The 15,300-nt window shown below is 36.1% G+C and overlaps 5 protein-coding genes across 5 annotated transcripts; all 5 read left to right on the top strand.

The window, feature by feature from the left end:
- Nucleotides 1-18: 18 nt before the first annotated feature.
- On the top strand, nucleotides 19-1,558 carry LOC145323558 (uncharacterized). The gene is made up of 4 exons (XM_080165903.1): nucleotides 19-191; nucleotides 420-736; nucleotides 963-1,186; nucleotides 1,401-1,558. The coding sequence occupies exons 1-4, from the start codon at nucleotides 102-104 to the stop codon at nucleotides 1,541-1,543; spliced, it is 774 nt and encodes a 257-aa protein (XP_080022029.1). The 5' UTR covers nucleotides 19-101; the 3' UTR covers nucleotides 1,544-1,558.
- Nucleotides 1,559-2,050: 492 nt separating this feature from the next.
- LOC145324500 (uncharacterized) lies at nucleotides 2,051-4,494 on the top strand. Its single transcript, XM_080167084.1, has 5 exons — nucleotides 2,051-2,149; nucleotides 2,427-2,549; nucleotides 2,861-3,058; nucleotides 3,469-4,087; nucleotides 4,341-4,494. Exons 1-5 carry the CDS (start codon nucleotides 2,051-2,053, stop codon nucleotides 4,484-4,486), a joined length of 1,185 nt encoding a protein of 394 aa, XP_080023210.1. The 3' UTR covers nucleotides 4,487-4,494.
- Nucleotides 4,495-4,850: 356 nt separating this feature from the next.
- LOC145324498 (uncharacterized) lies at nucleotides 4,851-8,461 on the top strand. The gene is made up of 4 exons (XM_080167083.1): nucleotides 4,851-6,092; nucleotides 6,425-6,511; nucleotides 6,994-7,335; nucleotides 7,650-8,461. The coding sequence occupies exons 1-4, from the start codon at nucleotides 4,853-4,855 to the stop codon at nucleotides 8,459-8,461; spliced, it is 2,481 nt and encodes an 826-aa protein (XP_080023209.1). The 5' UTR covers nucleotides 4,851-4,852.
- Nucleotides 8,462-8,484: 23 nt separating this feature from the next.
- LOC145323557 (uncharacterized) lies at nucleotides 8,485-10,962 on the top strand. Its single transcript, XM_080165902.1, has 4 exons — nucleotides 8,485-9,584; nucleotides 9,810-9,941; nucleotides 10,446-10,556; nucleotides 10,752-10,962. Exons 1-4 carry the CDS (start codon nucleotides 9,502-9,504, stop codon nucleotides 10,834-10,836), a joined length of 411 nt encoding a protein of 136 aa, XP_080022028.1. The 5' UTR covers nucleotides 8,485-9,501; the 3' UTR covers nucleotides 10,837-10,962.
- Nucleotides 10,963-12,579: 1,617 nt separating this feature from the next.
- Nucleotides 12,580-14,129, top strand: LOC145323555 (uncharacterized). Its single transcript, XM_080165901.1, has 3 exons — nucleotides 12,580-12,732; nucleotides 12,965-13,032; nucleotides 13,338-14,129. The coding sequence occupies exons 1-3, from the start codon at nucleotides 12,716-12,718 to the stop codon at nucleotides 13,583-13,585; spliced, it is 333 nt and encodes a 110-aa protein (XP_080022027.1). The 5' UTR covers nucleotides 12,580-12,715; the 3' UTR covers nucleotides 13,586-14,129.
- The last annotated feature ends 1,171 nt before the right edge of the window (nucleotides 14,130-15,300 follow it).

The following is a 15,300-nucleotide window of genomic DNA, read 5'->3' as shown; positions in this document are numbered from 1 at the left end:
CCCATATTTTACCATGAACTGCAGTAACTCCAATTATAGATGAAATCAACGATCAATTGAAGCTTGTTGGCGATTTTGATCGCGTTCCCCGTACGTCCATCATGCGCCTGACAGAGAAGAAGCTAGCCCTCAATTTGAAAAGTTCTGAATTCAAAGTACTGGGCTTTTACCATATGATATTTTATGCAGAGGTAGGTTTTTACCATATTATAATCTTTTTAGAATTTAAAGCTTATTTCAGTTTCATTATATTGTATAGCAATAACATTCTTTTTAAATTTGCGCACGTGTGCTATATTATATATATATTTCTATTGAGGAGGGTGGACTTCCAATAAGTATATAGGGCGAAGCCCCTAGAGGCTAGGGGCGAAAGAGCTAGTTTTCCCTTAAATTATTACAATGTTTTTTGTTTCCAGTTGGCAAATCTTAAAGATGAACAACGTCTGATATGCAAGTTTTTATTCCACATATTGCGCTGTCTCGAAGAGCATATAACAACTGAACGTGTGGCTGAGCTCAAGACCATGATAATGGTCCTGAACTCAAAATTGGCGGAGATGTACGGCGAATCGTGCTTGAGTTACAATACTCACATGCTTTACCATATGCCGGAACATGTCCGCCGATTTGGACCATCCATGGCGTTCAGTTGTTATGCTTTCGAAAGTGCCAATCATGTGATTGCAACTTACATCCGAGGATATAATTTTGGCCTTAAAGAGGTTTCAAACAGGTAATACTATTTTTTTTTAGTTGAGTTCCTTTGACTTTTAGTTTTGGTTTCAAGAAGTGTCACTTCTCCCCCCCCCCCCACTCTTTACAAATTTTAATGTAATTTTTAAAAATGTAACATAACTTTCTTTCCGTGTATTGCTGATCAAACACTTAAGCTATAACGATTTCACCAGCAACATACCTTTCCGTTTAACAGCCATTAATGACATAAATGACATATTTAGATTGTTGATATTTCACACAGTGAAACCGTACATAAATGAAAAGCTGGCTGTCAGGGGAAAAAGGAATGCCAACAAACGAAAGTTCGAAAGAAATCAATTCTATACAGACTGCCAAGACCTCTACTTTGTCCCAGACTGCCGTCGTGATAAAACAGTATGGTTGGTCCACAAAGTGAGGACATTTTTTCCGGCATACACCTTTCCTGAAGATTCCAGAATAATAGGTAGGGGTGTATATTTTGCACATGATTAATTGTTGTATAGAAATATTTCATGAACTATACATTTCATCTAATTCCTTTTTAACCTACCACAATTTATTTGTAATTCTCTTATCATGCCAGGAGGAGAGTGTGGTAAAGGGGGGAGGGGGGGTCTAGGAAATATGAATTAAGTTTTATGGTTTTAAACACTGAAAATATACACCCCTGGTATTAGGAGTAGGCAAGACTGACGATCCCGAAGACTATAGCCATCCTCCAACACAACTAGCCTCCAACCTACTGAAGTACAGAGTAGCACATATCTCCGTACACCTGTTGCATCAAGATGTCTCCATCGTAATTCCTATCGGAATTTAATTTTGTACATTGAAAGCAGAGAAAGGGGGGGGGGGGGGGAAATGACACTTTTTGAAACCAAAACTAAAAGTTCCATATTGTACCCTTATAAAACAACTGCCATGCAAAATGACAGATCTGTAACTGTTTCTTTAGTTCAGTTCCTTTGACTTTTAGTTTTGGTTTCAAAAAGTGTCACTTCCCCCCCCCCCCCCCTTTTGTTATAATATGTATGTAAAATGTTGTAAAATTCAACTGAAGGCCCTTCCCTCTTTATTTGGAATTTATGTGAAATGTACTTTAAAATATTTTTTTCATTAAAATTATTTTTTATAGCTAATTTTAAAAAAGGCATTTCTACTAAATTTAGCAAAACCCTACCTTTTTGGCCATCGATGGGTATGAAGTTAAAGTGTTATAAGTCTAGTCTGTAATTTGAAAGAGTACATGTTTGCAATTTAATTTAATTTTACATAAAATTTTAATTTCTGTCTACACATTTCAGATTTAAAACTATGCAAATTGCCCATGCCAACGACCTGGATCCAACAGCGTAATTTCGACTGGCAATTGATCAAGCTAGATCCCAAAATGACGAGGACTGGAAAGAGTGCTAGTTCTGTAAAGGTAAAAATTATATTTAAGGCCTAATTTACTATTGTACAAATTGCTGCTACCCTTCGCTCAAAAAACTTATAAATTCGCATGTTACCGGATCGAAAGGAAAACCTTATCGGTTCATGCTTAACAGACCACAAAAGATTATTGACCAAGTATAATTATTTATTAATTTTCCACAGTGTGTTTAACATTTGATATTAGTAATTAAAATTCTAGGGGCGTAGCCACTGCTATCTAATATCTTTTTATGCATTGTAAATACAACAAATATTTCTTGTTTTAGAACAACAAGCCTACTGGAGGTGGCAAACCTAATGTAAGTGCCAGAGGTGGAAGTGCCAAAGCTCCAAGTGCCAAAACTGGAAGCAACAAATCTACTGGAGGTGGCAAAGGTACAACAGCAAAGGTAGGGTTTTAAGTTTTATTGTTATCGGTTTTTGGTTTGTTGGTGTTTTGTTGTTAAACTAAACTTACTAACATGATGTCTGTTTGTGGGTTTGTACCAACAAATCTCGTTAACCGTTGAACAAATTGGGTCCCTCTAACCATATAACTTAACCTAGCCTAACCTAACACAGTCATTTTGTCGGGAGAGGGGGGGGGGGGAGGGTAAAGTTTTAAAAAATAGAAGAAAAAAATTAGGATAATGCCGGTGTTGTTTAAAACTATAATCCTCGGTAAGTAATGCTTTACAATAATTATCTATATTATTTTTAGAACACAACTAGAACCACAACATCTCCAATGAGGCCAATAAATATTACCCCACCTCCATCTCCACGGGCACGGCACCACTCCGCGAGTCAACGGACCGCGAGAGTTGTAGTTCCTCCTGCAACATCATCACGATCCCAGTCCCAGTCATCACGACCCCAGGGATCATCTGGCCCTTCTGGTGAGATGGAAGAAAGCGAGGTATTATTTTTATTTCATTTTGTCATCCAGAGGATACAAATTACAATTATTTAGGATATATATCGACTTAGCCTGGAAAAAATAACTTGTAAGATTTGACTAAATTTTTGGTAAACATTGACCAATAAAAATTTACCTTGTAAATTTTTACAAACAAGTTGGTCAAATTTTACCAAGTTGATTTTTTGGTCAAAGTCCAAAAATCTGGACTTAGCCTAAAAATTTACCTTGTCAATTTTTACCAAAAAGTTGGTCAAATTTTACCAAGTTTTTTTGTTTGTCAAAGTCCAAAAATGATGGAAGATGCTTAGGATCACTTGCTCTTGTTTGTGGATAGTCTTCTTTTCTACCACGTAGTTTTTAAAATACCAAGACTTGAAAATATGTGGTTTAATATGTTTCATTTTAAGGATTTGTTCACCGGGGCCGTTATGAACCAAATTCAGAACCAATTTCAGCAGCTACGTACTTTCTTGACCTCACAAATGAAAAATCAACTAGAGCCCATTAATGCGTCCATCAGAAACTTGGTAAACAAAACGTCCACAAACCATGAGTTAGTGAAGAATGAAATCAAAGACCTGCAAGACAGTGTATCAAGAGATATGGCTGAAAATACTAAAACCCTGAAAACAGAAATGAAGAAAACCGGCCAAATTGTGGAAACCTTGGTGACTGATCTAAGAAGACTGACCAATGTGGATGAGCTTGATGAGGAGGAGGCGAATAAAGGGCCTAGTGAGAATCAGGATGTTGTCGTGGACCAGATTTTCTCACCAGATTTTTACAGAGAAAGAATAAAGAACCATGACCCCTTGGAAAAAGATGGTTATATGAGAAGAGAAGAAATTATCTTTTTCATCCAAAATTTCGAAGACTCACGGAAAGTGGATATAGGCTGGCAAACCTTACTGAAAGTATCCCGAGACATCATAACCTTCCTGTATGTCGTGTTCGAGCAGTTCACCTTTGACGCCCGCATCACAGCTGCCTTTTGGACTGCTCCGGAAGTTATTGATGACGAAACTGGTAAGTAAATATTATTTTGTAAATTTGACATGATGAGAAAACGTTTAAAACAGGGAGAAGGGAGGTGGGGGCAAGGGAAATAAACCGAATAAAAGGGGCATTCCTATTCTTGCTAGCAGGTGACCATGTACAATAATCTTTTTATATATATATTTTATTTGTGAAAATAAATCTTGTGCAGAATATACACCCCTGGTACAATAATAAACATGTACCTATGCAGAGTTAATTGAAAATTTCATTATTATTTCAGTGGAACGTTTCTTGGATCATTGTAAGTTAGTGCTTAACGAGACGTACCTACATGAAGCTATCCCACCAAATTTGTGGAGAACAGGAACCTATGTGTCTTCAAGCGACCTTTTTCTAGTGAGGAACCACATACAAGCTTGTAGGTAATTCAATTATTTATCGCATCTATTCCGCGTCTATTAAATGTGAAAGTGGTAGTTTTACAAAATGCATTTCAATGTTCTTTAGTTAAAAAAGTAGTTTCACGAAATGTTAACTGCATATTGTATTCTTGTTAAATTGTTAAACTACATTTCTATGGCATATGTTTCAAAGAATTTCAATTTTGTACCATGTATTTTTTTATGTGGCAAGACTTTTAGTTCATCTTTTCTTGATATATGTTATATGTTATATATTGAGACTGTTTTGATATAAACCCTTTTTTTATCTAGGTTCTTGCGCAATTTCGAACACACTTTTAAAGAGGACGCGACTGGTTTTTGTGAAAATAAGAAGAGGGCCGAAGATTATATGCTTGCTAATGAGGATCCTGTCTGCTGGAGGCTATTTCGAGGGCTGGTAACGCGAAAACAAGAACGCGCATTGTCAACCCCAAACTACACGTATGAACAGGTTTTTGAAATCAAGCCAAGGAAGGAGACAAGCAATAAGAAAGGCAAGAAAGACAAGAAAGACAAGAAAGACAAGAAAGACAAGAAGGAAAAGGCACAGAAACGATCAGCCTTACAGATGTGTGAATTTTATCTGGCCCCTGCAGAGATACAAAGAATTAAGCGGCGTATTAAACCGAAGACAATCACAACTTCAACACCAGGTGTTACAGCCGAAGACAAGAAATTTTACCACATGTTAGGTGCCCACTCAATGGGTTGCTTACCCCACGAAGTTCAAGGAAAGAACCCGATTTACTTGAGAATAAACAATGACAGGTCGAGAAATTCATTTCAGATCAAAAATTATGCAGACATGGCAAAGAACCCCAAGCAATTTTTCAAGACAGTCCATAGTAATAAGAAGGTTATACAAAGAGCTGTAATGTATTATTCGTACGCCACAACCAATTTGAAACCAGAAATGAGTGAAGAACAGACAAAGATTCACAATGCCAGTGAGAAAGCAACTAGAATTTCAAGAAATAGAAAGATGAATGCTGCTGATGAATCCACTGCTGATGATTGCACTGCTGATGATTCCACTGCTGATGATTCCACTGCTGATGTATCCACTGATGGTGAAGACAATGATGGTGGAGGCAATGCTGTTGAAGACAATGAAGCTGAAGGCAATGCTGTTGAAGAAAATGGTATGGAAAACATTGCTGATGAAGAAAGCAACAATGGTGAGGAGCTTGTAATTGATGACGGAGGCGACGACGTTGAAATGAATTCAAATGATGATCAGATTGGGAATGACTTACGCATACCACCCGCGGAGAATCCAGCAGTAACTCCAGAACCAGTAAAGCACCCAGTAAAGCCACGTAGGTTATATGAAGATCCAATTGTCAACAGCCAGTCCAATAATAAACCCAAAGTAAATGTATTTAAAAACATCACAAGCTCCAAAAGGAAGAAGCATGGAAAGGGCTCGAAAAAGTCGAAGAAGATAATTATTTCTGAAACAGACGATGAGGGCCAAAATGTGGGAAATCTTGATGATACAGTCCCAATGCAAGATGATGAACAACCACCAAACTTTCCACCACTGCAAAGACAGAAAGAATTTTATGGACGAAATAATTCAATCACAGGTACATATTTGTTGAACATTAATTATTATTTATAAGTTTTATCTTTCCTCGTATTGTGTATATACTGCACAAGATTTTTTTTCCTCTGCTACTAATTTTTTTTAAATTTTTCTTCCCCCCCCCCCCTAGTTTTTTTTCACCAAGTAGGGGGAAAATTGAAAAATATTTAAAGAACTCTATGATTTATTTATTCTATCCCTCCTACAACACATTTCCTTTTAAAATTTTTTTTTCAACCAAGTAGGGGGGGTGGGGGGGTGGAAAAAATGTTTTCAGTACTTGCTTTTTGTTTGGAAACGTATAAAATTAATGTATAAATTAATTATTTACAGGCAACAGTAACGAGAGACAGGTGACTGGAAAGGCAACAAGTGTCGTGGAGGAAAGCAGCAGTGATGAGAATGATGAGGATGCCGAAGGTATTGTTATTTATAGTTTGAAAAACGTAGGAACTGTATCACCTAAATTTAAGTTTATTAATATTTTAGTTGAGAAGTAGTCTTAGATAAAAACCCTGTGGATTAATTTTGTTTTAAGGGAAACTTCGTACAGGCCCTGACAGGGTTTTAGGCTAAAATTTGTATGGGCGCAGCCGCTATCTATAATACTAAGTAGCTTAATGTCTGTCCGGCCGTCAGAAGCTTAAGATCTCAGTAACCACTGAATCGATCGAGGTTACGGTAAAATTTTACCACCTTTTAAATCGTATAGGCTGGTAAAATTTTACCATAAAAGTGGTAAAAACTAGGTTTTTTATGGTATTAATTGTATCCTGGAGATCGGATTCTACTCTTCTGTGTATTGGTCCTGCGGTGATTTTAAGCTATTTCCTTGGAGGGGGGGGGGGGGGGGTTGGGTAACATTTATACTATTTGAAATAATGACTATAATAATTATTTAGATGATGTGGCGATCATTCCAAAGAACCGGGAGCGAAGGCAAACCGCATTGGAAGCCGAAGCAAAAACCAAGAAAAGTTTACAGCTGGACAATGAACCATCATTCGAGGTGGATAACGAAGATGACGGAAACCAGAGTGACGAAATTGTGGAGGTTGAGGACAATGAGGGCAAGAATGACGGCAATGCAAGTAAGGAAATTCGGATACATCCATGTGGAATAATATTACCCAAACTTGCCATTATAATTCACAACCACACGGGTCATTATGAGGTTGTTGCAGTAGGCTCAAATGTTTCTATATACAACCAAATGGAAATTTTAGAACTCATCAACATTGACGGTAAGTTACAGGTCTTAATGTAATAAATGGGGGGGGGGGGGGTGGGCGAAAGTGACACTTTTTTGGGGCTTTTATTGGCGGTTCTCGGCGGTGGCGACGCCGTTTCTTCACAGTTCCATATTGTACCCCTATAAAGCAACTGCCAATGCAAAATTCCCCCTTTTATCTTTGATTGGCATATTAATATAGGGTAAAAAATATTGCTTGTTTTCATTTGAATCTGATTAATAGTAACTAATGTTCATATAGGTATGGAAATAATATTGAAGCTACAATTATGTACATTTGCTTTAACATTTTTTATTTCTTTGTAGGAGAAAAAGCAAAGTGGAAAAAAGATGGAGAAGAAGGTGAATTACTTTCTGACATCAAAGAAGAAGCACCAGAGAGTGATGATACAGATGAAGGTCATCAATCAGACCCAGACACTGGAACTGGCAGTAGTAGTAGTAGTGAAGAAGAAGAAGAAGAACGCAGGCCAAAAGCAAAAGTGGCCCAAAAGCCAAAGCCTACCAAAGAAGCTCCTAAACGTCCCAGAAAACAAACAACATTTCCATCAACGAATCAAATTGATGCGGTGTTGTACAGAAACCAGAGCAGAGCAAGCACGAGCACAGAACAAATTAATTCAAGCCGGGAATATGCTGAAAGCGCAGGCACATCAAATCCTGATGAAGACGTAAACCCAGAACCAGGTTGTAGTTATAGTCAACTCAGTCCAGAGCAAGGTTGTAGTAATAGTCAACTCAGTGAGCAACCTAACCAAATTAAGCTGCAGCAAATGTTGAACAGAACAAATACACATTTGCCCGATTTCGGCCAGCGTGGTGAGGCTCGGACAAGAAGAGATGCCAACAAACGAGTAAAGGACAACATGAAGAAGCAAAGATTGTGGGAACAGGGACACAGGCCTGAAGATGATGAGTTAGAGAAGAAGAAAAGATCAAGCTCCAGACCACCACAGAGAGCAAGTTCTCAACAATGTTCTCAAAACATAAACAATTACGGTATCTTTGGCAGCTACATTACAGCTGATTCGGGAAAGGGGTGTATATTCTGCACAAGAAATATTGTTTGTCCACGGCTAAAAATTTTTAAAATTTACAAATGTTTTCAGTTTTCTTAATTATTACCTTTTTTTCTTACCTCCATCTATTTATATTTAATGAAATATAATATACATCCCTGAGCAGACTTGGAAAAAATATTATACATCCGATCCATGTAGAATATACATCCCTGGCAGAATGGAGACAAGTATTATCCGTCGGAACTTTCGTCTGAAAACGAAGAACAAGACGAAGAACAAGACGAAGAACAAGACGAAGAACAAGACGAAGAACAAGACGAAGAACAAGACGAAGACCTGATTATAGGTCGCAGTCAATCCCAATAATTCCAGGACTTTACGTATATATATATTTATATGTAATTTTTTTTGATTTCATAAGTTTCATCTTCAATTTTTTTTTATAATATCTAGAAAGGAGTCTTTTCCCAAAATGCATTTGAAGTTAATTTAGTGAACCGTATATTTGAACCTGTTTAAATGTGTTTAAACTCTATTTATATGGCATAAATTTGAAGAAAGTTAAATTTTCTACCACGTACTTTTACCATCTTAACAAAGAAAAATATGCAATTCACAAAATTAAGTTCAAATGCATTTTGTGAAACTACCCCTTTCCACCAATTAAGTTTAATGAGCTTAAAGTTAAGAGCTTAAACTGAAAATTTTTTGTTGTATAATCTGTCGCATTTTTTGTAATTCAGTATATAGCAGTTGTAGTTTACCCCCTAAACTAAGGAAAAAAAGTATTCAGAACTAGCTTTTGTTAATTTTATATATTTGTTTAATTTTGTATAAAAATATTATATATATGACAGTTATCGTAGGGAATGTTTTAATTAATACGGTGGTAGATTTCCATGGTAAAATGCGTAATGTTTATGTGCTGTAATTAAAAAAGAGAACGTTTCAAATTTGTATAAACTTTTTGTAAATGTTAAATTTGTCTATATACTTGTTTACAATATAAGATATACCAATATGTGATCTTGCTGGCCACCCTATTATATTAAAATTCCCTACGTCAGTTTTTTGGACATTTATTAATGAAAATTTAATACCAGTGATAATTTGTTTCTTTTCAAATTTAATATAGAATGTCCGACATGACAGCCACAGCAGCAGCCGACTTAGAGAGAGACGAACAGCACGAAGAACAGAAGCCGGAAACCACAAGTGGGTGAGTAATATTTTAATATGTATAAAACGAAGTAGAATGATGTCTGTCTGTCTGTCTGTCCGTCCGTCCGTCCCTAGCTATATTTTGGTAACCATTCATCGAATCGGATTCGACAATCCATCACAACATAATTACATAAATACATATTACATATTTTTTGGTAATTACTTCTTTGGGCAAAGGTCCGATTACCTGGGATATATAATATATATTTATATATTTCAGTGATAGCGAAAAACAGAAGAACGAAATGAGTGTGTCTGAGCCTGAGCTGCCTGCTAAGCTGGATGACCTGCCTGATACCCCTCCTAAATCGTCTGATACAGAAGATTTGAACCTAACTTTGGATTGCACTACGTAAGTTTATTTATTTTTGTTACCATTCTATTTCTGTTCGGAAGGTGGTAGTAGCCGGATTGAAAAGAGTAGGATAAACATTATTGTTATGGCGAATAATTATAGTTTCATTCAGGGGTGTACATTACGCACAAGATTTATTTTGTTCCCGTGGTACAAAATTTTGTATTTTTTTCCCACCTATTTTTATCTCACCAAGTAGGGACGGAAATGGAGAAATATTGAAAGAACTAAAATTTTTGGTCCTACCACACATATTTTAGTTATTTTCCCCCCACCACCTGAACAGGGGATCCCATATAGGATATACACCCCTGATATTTCAAATTAGCAGCTACGCTAAACCCTCTAATATGAAGTATATCTCTTAAAGTTTCTTTTGCCACTCCCTTCCCTTGCCGGTACCTATGAGAAGAACCCGATCTGTTCAGTGGTTATCGAGATCCTTCGGTACATAAACACGGACATCCTGTTACTTTAGTATTATTTTTTTTTATTTTTCAGGGACGACGATGGATGGGAGACAATGCAGAAAATAAAACAAGACCTTAGGGCAGCAAAGCAAAAAATTGCTTCTTTGGAAGAGGAGATCGCTTGTTTGGAAACACAAACAAAGTAAGAAATTTTTTTCACTTCTTTTTTTGGTATTTAATCCGGGCGACTGTGTTGTAAATGATTTTTCGGTACAGACAAATTCACCTTTATATATTACAAAACTAGCAAGTATGCCTCTAGGGGTAAGGTGGGAGGGGTAAATGTGGACCAAAAAAAAAGTTTACTATTTAATTATAATATGATTGCTTAATTCAGGGAGCAATCCAAGAGATGTCCGGCGGCACAAAAGGATGACCAGAAGGTCGGACAAGCCTCTGTTATGGAAGGAGAAGCAAAGTAAGATATCCTATTATATAAAGTAGTAAGCGTTTTTTGTTTGTCCCGAAGGATAACCGCTAAACCGATATTGTTCTCCTTTAAAGTGAAGCTTCTTATAGGTCCTGGAAAGGTTTTAAACTATTTTTGTGCAGGGTGTCTTCACCCCCTTCCCCAAAAAATATTTTTACTCTTCTGAAACTGAAATTGAAAATGGGAAGATGTTGATTTTTCCCCTTCCAACCTTAAGTGCCCCTAGAGGTTTCTAGGGGCGTAGCCACTAGTTTCTTTTAATAATCTTTTTTCATACTTTATCCGGGCGACTGTGTTGTAAATGATTTTTCGGTACAGACAAATTCACCTTTATATATTACAAAACTATAGCAAGTATGCCTCTAGGGGTAAGGTGGGAGTGGTAAATGTGGACCATAAAAAGTTTACTATTTAATAATAATATGATTGCTTAATTCAGGGAGCAATCCGAGAAATGTCCGGCGGCACAAAAGGATGACCAGAAGGTCGGACAAGCCTCTGTTATGGAAGGAGAAGCAAAGTAAGATATCCTGTTATATAAAGTAGTAAGCGTTTTTTGTCTGTCCCGAAGGATAACCGCTAAACCGATATTGTTCTCCTTTAAAGTGAAGCTTCTTATAGGTCCTGGAAAGGTTTTAAACTATTTTTGTGCAGGGTGTCTTCACCCCCTTCCCCAAAAAATATTTTTACTCTTCTGAAACTGAAATTGAAAATGGGAAGATGTTGATTTTTCCCCTTCCAACCTTAAGTGCCCCTAGAGGTTTCTAGGGGCGTAGCCACTAGTTTCTTTTAATAATCTTTTTTCATACTTTATCCGGGCGACTGTGTTGTAAATGATTTTTCGGTACAGACAAATTCACCTTTATATATTACAAAACTATAGCAAGTATGCCTCTAGGGGTAAGGTGGGAGTGGTAAATGTGGACCATAAAAAGTTTACTATTTAATAATAATATAATTGCTTAATTCAGGGAGCAATCCGAGAAATGTCCGGCGGCACAAAATGATGATCAGAAGGTCGGACAAGCCTCTGTTATGGAAGGAGAAGCAAAGTAAGATATCCTATTATATAAAGTAGTAAGCGTTTTTTGTCTGTCCCGAAGGATAACCGCTAAACCGATATTGTTCTCCTTTAAAGTGAAGCTTCTTATAGGTCCTGGAAAGGTTTTAAACTATTTTTGTGCAGGGTGTCTTCACCCCCTCCCCCAAAAAATATTTTTACTCTTCTGAAACTGAAATTGAAAATGGGAAGATGTTGATTTTTCCCCTTCCAACCTTAAGTGCCCCTAGAGGTTTCTAGGGGCGTAGCCACTAGTTTCTTTTAATAATCTTTTTTCATACTTTATCCGGGCGACTGTGTTGTAAATGATTTTTCGGTACAGACAAATTCACCTTTATATATTACAAAACTATAGCAAGTATGCCTCTAGGGGTAAGGTTGGAGTGGTAAATGTGGACCATAAAAAGTTTACTATTTAATAATAATATGATTGCTTAATTCAGGGAGCAATCCGAGAAATGTCCGGCGGCACAAAAGGATGACCAGAAGGTCGGACAAGCCTCTGTTATGGAAGGAGAAGCAAAGTAAGATATTTCTTTTAATATTATTTTTTCATACTTTATCCGGGCGACAGTGTTGTAAATGATTTTTCTGTAAAGACAAATTCAACGTGTTCCTTTATTTATTAAAAGCGAGTACTAGCAAGTACGCCTCTAGCTGGGTAAGGTGGAAGGGGTAAATGTGGAACCAAAAAGTTTACTACTTAATTTAAATAGATTATTATATATATATTGTTTAATTCAGGAACAAAACAGCTGCAGCTGGCTCTCCAGAAAATTCGGATGAGAACGAGGTTAAGGAAGTCACTGTTATGGAAACACCAGCAAAGTAAGATTTTTTAAAATTGTTTTTACTACTTTATCCTGGCGACTGTGTTGTAAATGATTTTTCTGTACGCTAAACCCTCTAATATGAAGTATATCCTTAAAGTTTCTTTTGCCACTCCCTTCCCTTGCCGGTACCTATGAGAAGAACCCGATCGGTTCAGCGGTTAACAAGATCCTTCGCTACATACAAACAAAAATCGTTTTACTTTGTAGTATAGATTGTTTAATTTCAGGATGAAAGACCAACCGGATTTTGATATAATTTATGAGAACATAAAGAATCCAGGACCAAAAAGCCCAGGTATAGTACAATATTTATACTAGCGACTGTGCCCAAAGCATATAGTGAAACATTTCTGTACTACATTGTATTATTACACTAGGTTAGGTTAGGTTAGGTTAGGTTAGGTTAGGTTAGGTTAGGTTAGAATAGGCTAGGCTAGGCTAGGCTAGGCTAGGCTAGGCTAGGCTAGGCTAGGTTAAAACTAGAAATATTACTCTTTCTATTAATACACTAGGTTAGGTTAGGCTAGAAAAAAAAACTATTGTAAAATTGAAGTATTTTTTTGTAAAAAAAAGTAATTTTAAAAAATATTTTAATTTCAGTGTATGGGGTGTCAGATGATGAGCAGGAGATGTTTGAACCACCCCCTCCTACAATCACGCCAGCATCAAAACTGAGTAGGCGCAAAAGAAGTGCAACACCGGGGAAAATCAAGACCTGCGCCCATGGACGCAGTCCCCGAAGCGAGCTGCCATTGAACACGAGACTCATCGAATGCACCTATATGTGCCCAGACTGCCGCGTCTTCTTTCACAAGAGGCAAAAACAAAGAAAAGAAGGACAAAAGTAAGCTGATGTATAATAGTCCTTCCAGTCAGATCATATATAAACTATTTGTGATAAAAAAGTGATATATATCAAGATATCTTGAGTCAAAAATATGTTTAACCACCTTTAATTTGTACGTACATTAATCTATATGACAGTTTGACAGTTTTGTTCTGACGATGAAAATATTCATATAATATTATATTTGAAACCGCTATTCCTATATAGCAAAATTTTTGAAAATTTAATAATGGAAAGTAACTTCGTAATATATTTTTCTTGTATAAAAATGTTCTAGTATAAAGTACAATTAGAATCCAGATCTCAGCAATTAAAACCTATGTATATTTGTGTTAATTTCTCAGCTTAAACCGATTAAACATGCAGTTATATTATCTGTAAAACTATGTAATATTTGGTCATTTAAACCACGTCTAGAATTATAGACTAATTAAGAAAATTTCTGTGAATATATACCTATATAGTATCGCGCTATCGTACCTATGTAAATCATTATGTAAAAAAATATGTTTAAGTGTTTCAATCAATAAAGTTAATAATGAAAACAATTTTTTTTTTATTTTTGCGTTTTGTGTACAAGCGAGGTTTTTCTATAATTAAGGTCGTTTTTTACCACTTTCTCGTGATTTTTACCACCCGTTTTTACCACAATTATTGGTAAATTTTTACCATATTTACCCTATTTCTGGTAAAATTTTACCAGTTTAGGGCAAAAATATTACCAGGTGTTGAACAGTTTTACCACTTTTTTGGTAAAATTTACCGCAAATTTCTGGTAAATTTTACCAAAAAAGTGGTAAAAATTGGTCAAAATCTGGTATAAATTTGCGTCCTAAAATGGTAATATTTTACCGGAAATCTGGTAAAATTTTACCGATAATTGTGGTAAAAATCGATGGTAAAAAGCGTGAGAAAGTACCACTAAAAGTGTTTTTACCACGATTACGGTAAAATTTTACCACCTTTTAAATCGTATAGGCTGGTAAAATTTTACCGTAAAAGTGGTAAAAACTAGGTTTTTTTATGGTATTAATTCCGTCCTGGGACGAGGGAAGAAATTTTACCCAAGAAAAGCATTATTCTAATTAATGCGACATTTTATAGCTGACTCAATATTCGAATGAAAAAAAAACTGCCGTTTCGTAAAATCTGAACGCTCTCTAACCAATAATATGGCCTGATTGTACCTCAACTGTATTCTTATTGGCTGATTTTCAGAGTATGTATCTAGATTATATCTATTCTGTGTAACTCGCACATAATCTGTTTTCGATATGAAATGTGTGGCAGTGGACAATACGGGTCAGATAGGTGGGAGGGGAATTTTGTTAGAATAATCAGATAGTTAAATACCTGATTTTTATGTTTAATATTAGAATACGAGGCTAGTTCACAAAGCCATGAGTCGACCCTTTATAAATGTTTTAGTTATACTTGTTATGTGTCGAAGGTAAAAATCAGTCCACTTCAAAAGTCTTTTGTAAACTAAGCAATGAAAAGATGGCACTGTCATTTGCTTTGTGATTAAAGGTAGACGAGAGTAGCTCTTACTATGTGTGTGCTTTAAAAAAGACCCTTTCTGGATTAGTCATAGATAATCAATTATCAAAATTTGTAGATTGTAAACTGCTAAACTAATCATTAACTAAGGTTTATCCGTTTGTTATGAGTAAATTACATGATAGAGAATTTACATTTTGATCTCTTAGGCTTTAA

Source organism: Acartia tonsa, chromosome 7 (genome assembly GCF_053477335.1).
Source record: "Acartia tonsa isolate MP-2025a chromosome 7, ASM5347733v1, whole genome shotgun sequence".
In the NCBI taxonomy this organism is placed as follows: domain Eukaryota; kingdom Metazoa; phylum Arthropoda; class Copepoda; order Calanoida; family Acartiidae; genus Acartia; species Acartia tonsa.
The sequence above is the reverse complement of the archived record's forward strand: the minus strand, read 5'-3'. Positions and strand labels throughout refer to the sequence as shown.

Excerpts from the sequence above, each read along its gene's own strand:
- LOC145324500 (XM_080167084.1), top strand. The coding sequence starts at position 2,051 with ATGCCAACGACCTGGATCCAACAGCGTAATTTCGACTGGCAATTGATC. Across the intron at positions 2,550-2,860 it reads GCAAAGGTACAACAGCAAAG|AACACAACTAGAACCACAAC; the intron begins GTAGGGTTTTAA and ends TATTATTTTTAG. Across the intron at positions 4,088-4,340 it reads AGTTATTGATGACGAAACTG|TGGAACGTTTCTTGGATCAT; the intron begins GTAAGTAAATAT and ends TTATTATTTCAG.
- LOC145323558 (XM_080165903.1), top strand. The coding sequence starts at position 102 with ATGCGCCTGACAGAGAAGAAGCTAGCCCTCAATTTGAAAAGTTCTGAA. Across the intron at positions 192-419 it reads ATATGATATTTTATGCAGAG|TTGGCAAATCTTAAAGATGA; the intron begins GTAGGTTTTTAC and ends TTTTGTTTCCAG. Across the intron at positions 737-962 it reads CTTAAAGAGGTTTCAAACAG|ATTGTTGATATTTCACACAG; the intron begins GTAATACTATTT and ends TGACATATTTAG.
- LOC145324498 (XM_080167083.1), top strand. The coding sequence starts at position 4,853 with ATGCTTGCTAATGAGGATCCTGTCTGCTGGAGGCTATTTCGAGGGCTG. Across the intron at positions 6,093-6,424 it reads ACGAAATAATTCAATCACAG|GCAACAGTAACGAGAGACAG; the intron begins GTACATATTTGT and ends AATTATTTACAG. Across the intron at positions 7,336-7,649 it reads AGAACTCATCAACATTGACG|GAGAAAAAGCAAAGTGGAAA; the intron begins GTAAGTTACAGG and ends ATTTCTTTGTAG.
- LOC145323555 (XM_080165901.1), top strand. Across the intron at positions 13,033-13,337 it reads TCCAGGACCAAAAAGCCCAG|TGTATGGGGTGTCAGATGAT; the intron begins GTATAGTACAAT and ends TTTTAATTTCAG.
- LOC145323557 (XM_080165902.1), top strand. The coding sequence starts at position 9,502 with ATGTCCGACATGACAGCCACAGCAGCAGCCGACTTAGAGAGAGACGAA. Across the intron at positions 9,585-9,809 it reads AAGCCGGAAACCACAAGTGG|TGATAGCGAAAAACAGAAGA; the intron begins GTGAGTAATATT and ends TATATATTTCAG. Across the intron at positions 10,557-10,751 it reads TGTTTGGAAACACAAACAAA|GGAGCAATCCAAGAGATGTC; the intron begins GTAAGAAATTTT and ends TGCTTAATTCAG.